This window comes from Eptesicus fuscus, chromosome 1 (genome assembly GCF_027574615.1).
Source record: "Eptesicus fuscus isolate TK198812 chromosome 1, DD_ASM_mEF_20220401, whole genome shotgun sequence".
In the NCBI taxonomy this organism is placed as follows: domain Eukaryota; kingdom Metazoa; phylum Chordata; class Mammalia; order Chiroptera; family Vespertilionidae; genus Eptesicus; species Eptesicus fuscus.
In genome coordinates this window covers 74,857,784-74,863,946 of record NC_072473.1, presented here as the reverse complement: position 1 = coordinate 74,863,946, position 6,163 = coordinate 74,857,784, and the positions used below count along the sequence as shown (strand labels likewise).

The following is a 6,163-nucleotide window of genomic DNA, read 5'->3' as shown; positions in this document are numbered from 1 at the left end:
AATCCAAATGTGAATTTGTCAGCAAACAATAAAATACACACTTTAAAATATGTTTCAAATTTTTAAAACTTTAAAAATAGGCTAGAAAGTCATAAGGTTGTTCAAAATCGTTCTAAAAGAGCTGACAGCCTGTCTATTCAGTTGCTTAAGAAATGCAGGTTGTTTACCTACCAGTTTGCCTACCGAATATGTGCTTGCCTAATAAAACTATGTCACATTTGTTTATTTTCTCCTTAGTCTCCATTGCCCTAGGAGCTGTGTCTGTAAAGATATTGCTGAGACATATGTCTATTTTGCTGCCTATGGAGTCTTGCAGGATTTTTATGGTTTCCTGTCTTACATTCAAGTCCTTTAGCCATTTTGAGTTTGTTTTTGTGTATGGTGTAAGTTGGTGATCTAGTTTCTTTTCTTTTTTTTTTTTTTGCATGTATCTGTCCAAATTTCCTAACACCATTTATTAAAGAGACTATGTTGACTCCATTGTATGCTCTTGCCTCCTTTGTCAAATATTAATTGAGCATAATGGCTTGGGTCAATTTCTGTATTCTCTGTTCTGTTCCATCGGTCTATGTGTCTGTTCGTCTGTTCTTGTGCCAGTACCAGGCAGTTCTGAGAACTGTGGCTTGGTAATATAGCTTGATATCTGGTATTGTGATCCCTCCAACTTTGTTCTTCTTTCTCAGGATAGCTGTGGCTATTCAGGGTCTTTTTTTATTCCAGATGAATTTTTGGAGAGTTTGTTCTAGATCTTTGAAATAAACCATTGGTATTTTAATGGAGATTGCATTGAATTTGTAGATTGCTTTGGGTAGTATGGACATTTTAATGATGTTGATTCTACCAATCCATGAACATGGTATGTTCTTCCATTTGTTTGTGTCTTCCTCTATCTCTTTTCTCAATATCCTGAAGTTTTCTGAGTATAGGTCTTTTATGTCCTTAGTTAAGTTTATTCCTCCTAGGACTATATCCCAAGAAAGCAGAAACACCAATAAGAAAGGGTATATGCACTCCTATGCACATAGCAGCACAATTTATAACAGCTAATATTTGGAAACAGCCTAAGTGCCTGTCAGCAGATGAGTGGATTAAAAAACTGTGGTACATCTAAACAATGGAATACTATGCCACTATAAAAAAGAAGGAACTTTTATCATTTGTAATAACATGGATGGAACTTGAGAACATTATGCTAAGTGAAATAAATCAGTTGGAGAAAGATAAATATCACATGATCTCACTCAGATGTGGGATATAATGATCAACATAATTTGATGAACAAGAATAGATTGATCTAGAGACAAATTGTAGGGGAGGGGGGTTAGAGAGCAACCAAAGGACTTTTATGCATGCATATTAGCATAACCAATGGATACAGACACTGGTGCGGTGGGGGCTTGCCCAGGGTGGGAATGGCTGGGAGGCGGTGAATTGGGGAAAAAGGAGACATATTTAAAACTTTAGACAATAAAAGAAACTATGTCACAATTGTCTTTATGATCTATTGATTTAGTCTACAGAAATTGTCCATTACATTGAAGAAGTTCTAATTGCTTCTATCACATTTTTCATTAACTGACTTTCCTCTCCAGTCTTCCAATTTGGGTGCCTCAACACTTCTTTCTTGATAGTTACTGATTTGCAGATACTCTATAGAAATTCTTCTTTCATCTTAAAGGTAGTTCAGAATTTTAAAATTCAGTAAAAGTCTTTAAATTTTCACTGTTTCAAATACCACATAGATAGTGAAATATTCATATACTGTATATGTCAAAGGTAGCTCATCTACGAAGCTTGCAGTTCAAGTGGTATCATAAAACCTACTCTAAAACAATGGGAGTAACATTTTCCAGGAGAAATTAAAACTGTACATTGGAACAAGGTACTATACTACAAAAGCAGGTCTTTCTTCCCCCAGTGTTCTGGGAATGTAGACAAAAAAAAAAATTTGAAGTACAAAAGCAATTTCTGTGCCTTTTTCTTCCAACACTTTTTCAGCACCTTAGTGTTAGGTGTACTTTATGCTTGTTATAACAAATTTTCCATGGCTTTTCTCAGTATGTCAGATTCTTCACTACCAAATATCACTGGTGAAGCTAAGCTCTTTGGATGATAGAGGTAGCATGGAACTGTTTCTATGAAATTCCTGGGTATCTTTCAGGGGATTATTAAGGGGTAGTTTTCCATTGAGTAGCTTTAGAGGCAGGTTACAGTAAGTGTGGTGGTTGTTTAAGGAAGGTACAGGCAAGGTGCTGGTTGGCATCTCGTGTTTATAACTTCTGCAACAGTGCCTCATTTGCATCGAATCTGAATGGTGGAAATCATGGAGATCAGCTTGAGATGATACCAGTGAGGCTGAGGTACTGGTCATGGCAATAGAGGGTATAGGTTGGAGTTCTCCAAAAAGTCCTTGTTCTGCAGAGTCCATAATGTGGCATCGAGAAAGCACTTCCTTTTTCCTGATGGGCATTTCATATACTAAGTGCTTCCAAAACTTAGAATTTAATTTGCTGCTTTTGGGTCCCTTCCACTTGATTAATGACAGAAGTTTGATGCTTTGCTTTAGTGATTCCACTTCCTGGCAATTCACCCTCCTTTTTAATTCTGTACACTCAATCAAAATCACTTTGATTTCTCCACTGACCAGCATGTTATGGAGTCTGCTTTCCAATTCAAAAATACTCCATCCTCGTCTGAGAATATAGTTTGATGTTAGCACAATAACAAGTCTTCTGCTTTGCTCAACACATCTTGTGAGATCTTCAATGTATGCTACAAATCACAGAAAGAGAGAAAGAGTAAAACAAAGACATTTCCAGTCTTTAAAGCATTAGGTTTGCACTTTAGTATAGTAAATGCTATACTAAATGCTATTCAATCTTTCACTACTGTACATCATATTTTCTTTTGTTGTATTGCACACTCAGAAATCCCATTTCCTTAAAAAGAAAAATGAAAAACAAACAAAAACAAACGCCTGCTTAGACCTGGCCAGTGTTGTTCCATTTCAGCATTTTCCTGTACACCAAAAGGTGGCAGGTTTCATTCCCAGTCAGGGCACATAACCATGTTGTGGGTTTGATTCCTGGTTGGGACATGTATGGTAGGAAACTGATCAATGTTTCTCTCTCACAGCAATGTTTCTCTCTCTCCCTTCTTCTCTCAATTAAAAAAAAAAACTGTTTACAATACTCCTTTTTTTTGCCCTTCATTACTTATGGTGTTTTATTGGTGAATATTAAATCTGACTTCTTCGGAGCTTAGGCATATTTCAGTTATTTTTATTTATTTGATCGTTTAATTTAAAGCAGGCTTCCAGGCTTATACTCTAAGTAAACAAGCAATCAATCAGTTGATGAAAAGAAAAATGGAAATTTGTAAAGACTGAAGGGTCACTGTATTTATGGGCTTTGTTTGCTTTTCCCCCTATATTTCAACTGCAAAACAAGTAAGCGGGGGGGGGGGGACCTATGTATATGAACTACTTCAAACATACTGTGACAGAAATGGTGGAAAATCTAGAATCATAGCTTGTTTCTCCAAATACTTTCTGTTACTTGCAACTTTAGGTTCTCCATTTTGCCCTTAAAATACAGAGATAGGGAATTGGTATGTATGTGCCCATGAATTTTGAACCAGCTGATCTTTTTTCAGAGAAAGAGAGAGTGTTGGAGTTGAAAGCGGGGGGGTGGTGTGGAATGAGCAGAAATGGAGGAAGAGTCTATCAACTGAGAAGGAAGTTTTAGTGCTAGTTCTTGGAGCAATTCTGAGAGTGAGGTGAATATGTTATGGCCTTTCCATGGTAGAAAAACACTCAAATTGAAGTTTATCTATACCATGGAATAATCCTTTTGCAAGCAATCCTTCCCAAAGTTTTATCCGCCAAAATGGGAAACACACACACATGTGTTAACAAATGGAGACTTGGACAGAGGTGCTACAACAGAGAGTTATCTTTACTAAGCAGAGCACAAGGTCTTGTCTAATGGGCAGTGTCCTCTAGCAGAAACAGTGCTTACAGAAGCATAGCAACATTTGTCACTGTAAATCTGTCCAAGGTTACAGACTGCTTTCAAAGACTCACATCCAGTACATAGTGTGGGACCAATACACAGTCCAGTATAAGCCATTTGAAAAGAGAAACTTATTTTATAGATGCATACTTTGCAGATGATCTCTCTTTCCCAGTGTTTACTTCCACCACTTGGCAGCAAAAACACTTTCACAAGTGAAAATGAGCAAACTTTTTACACACCCTACTGATAAACAAGGAACTTTTAAAGAGGTACACATAGAATTGCCCATTTTTAACTAATTGTTACTGTTGTTTTGATTTTTTACTTAATACATTTTGCACTTTCTTATGCAGTAGTTACAATGACTGTTTCTGAGAAGATAAAGCAATTACTAAGTGGGAAAAGAACCTCTTAAGAATTATAAACATTTTATTTAAGCATTTTATTTTAGAGATTATGTATTCATGGAGAAATCAGCATTAAAATCTGCAAATAGTAAAAAGAAAACAAAAGAACAAAACAAAAAACACCACGCAAGTAGCAACAGGGAAGTTATCACTCGGTAATTATCATTTAGAGAACTGGTGAAACAGAATGGAAGGCAAGGTAGAAAGTTTCACTAAAGTGGAAAAATATTATCCCAATGCATCAACATCTCTGACTCTTCATTTTATTCCTTTCTTTCATCTCCCCAAAATAAAGATGTTATGTGGGAAGCTTCATCATTAGAAGTTGGATCTGTAAGATACAGTAAAATAAACTATCATGCATCTTTCCCATTATTCTTTTCACCTTTCCTCCAAACAACAACAAAAAGAAAACACAAAACCAAAACCAGAATTATGGTATAAGTGCTGGAGTCCATGAAAACACAGTTTTACCAGGTACATTATGAGCTAATGGTTAATTTTATAGAAGAATCTTTTAAAAATAATTTACCAAGGAGTTATTCTGAATAGTGTTCTTCCATCATTAATTGCAGTTTTTCATTTAATTTTTTAAAAATTGTCTGTACAAACCTCTGTAACATAAATTATACCTCTATGAAGCACATCTCCTCGCCTCCAAGAAAAGCACTATTTCTATATGTTGAGATGTAGATTAATTTACTTTTTAACTATACTTTTAAAAACAAAAGATATACCTATACATATATCTATCACTTAAAGAAAAAATACAACCCAGGTATTCACAGTAATTAGAGAAAATATCCTCATATATACTAATTAATTTTATTGGTAAATAATTAACTTTGGCTTTGTTATCCTCTTTCTCAAATAGGAAATTGAACAGAGTATAATTTCCCCCAATTAATATGGTTATTCCCTTACCTGTCTATTATATTTTTCCATTTGATAGTTAAGGATAATGCAACATTTAGGATTTTTTTGTGTGTGTGGTTGGGGGGGGTGGGCTTTTTGAGACTCGTTAGACAGAAATTGCTTTTGCCCCAAGAATGAATGCCTGTGAGGACAGATCCCACTATGCTCAGCTGCACAGGGTGTGGGTGTTGAAGGAAACCTTGGAGAGAGGGAGTGGTCCCTGTCTCCTGCACACTACTCTTGCTGTGCTTATCCTGGCAAAGCCTAGTGGAGAGTTGAGGCAACCATCCAGATTATTCCGGCTGCAAACCTCCTGTGGAAGAAAAAAGGTTTGAATTATCCTGGTTTGCCCTATATGTACATTAATCATATGCACTGGAATCAGTCAGTTAGTACCTCAAAATTTTCCCTGAGTAGACACAGCCAAAATGTCCCAAAGAAAACATGAACCATTTGCTTGGGCCCCGAATTTCATGTTCCATTTCACTTGGTGAAAAACCAAGTGGAAGTTTTCAGATGTGAAACCCACATTTCACTTCTTGGGATGGTGATCAGTGGCTGGGCAACAATCTCAGTGTTTGAAAGCAGCTGGGGAGGTGCTTCTAAGATCTGCCTGGCTCTAAGGAAAAGAAGAGACTGTACCCTAGCTTCCATATTCTGGCTCTCCCTCTGTTTTTCACTTTATGCTTTCTTTCTCACTATTTCTTTCAGTCTTTCCATCTTTACTCTCTTTTTCTCTCTTGCCTATCTCCCTTTGCCCCCTTCCTCCTTCTGTTCCTTCCTAAGTCTTTCTTTCCTTCTCTTTATCTTTCTAAAAAACAACTC

At 36.4% G+C, this 6,163-nt stretch overlaps 1 protein-coding gene across 1 annotated transcript in view; it reads right to left on the bottom strand.

Moving 5' to 3' along the window:
* Positions 1-2,074: 2,074 nt before the first annotated feature.
* Positions 2,075-6,163, bottom strand: part of IL1RAPL2 (interleukin 1 receptor accessory protein like 2) — a 749,108-nt gene continuing 745,019 nt past the window's right edge. The window contains exon 9 of the mRNA XM_054719207.1: positions 2,075-2,772. Coding sequence (XP_054575182.1) covers positions 2,075-2,772 — 698 coding nt within the window. The remainder of the gene's footprint in view (positions 2,773-6,163) is intronic.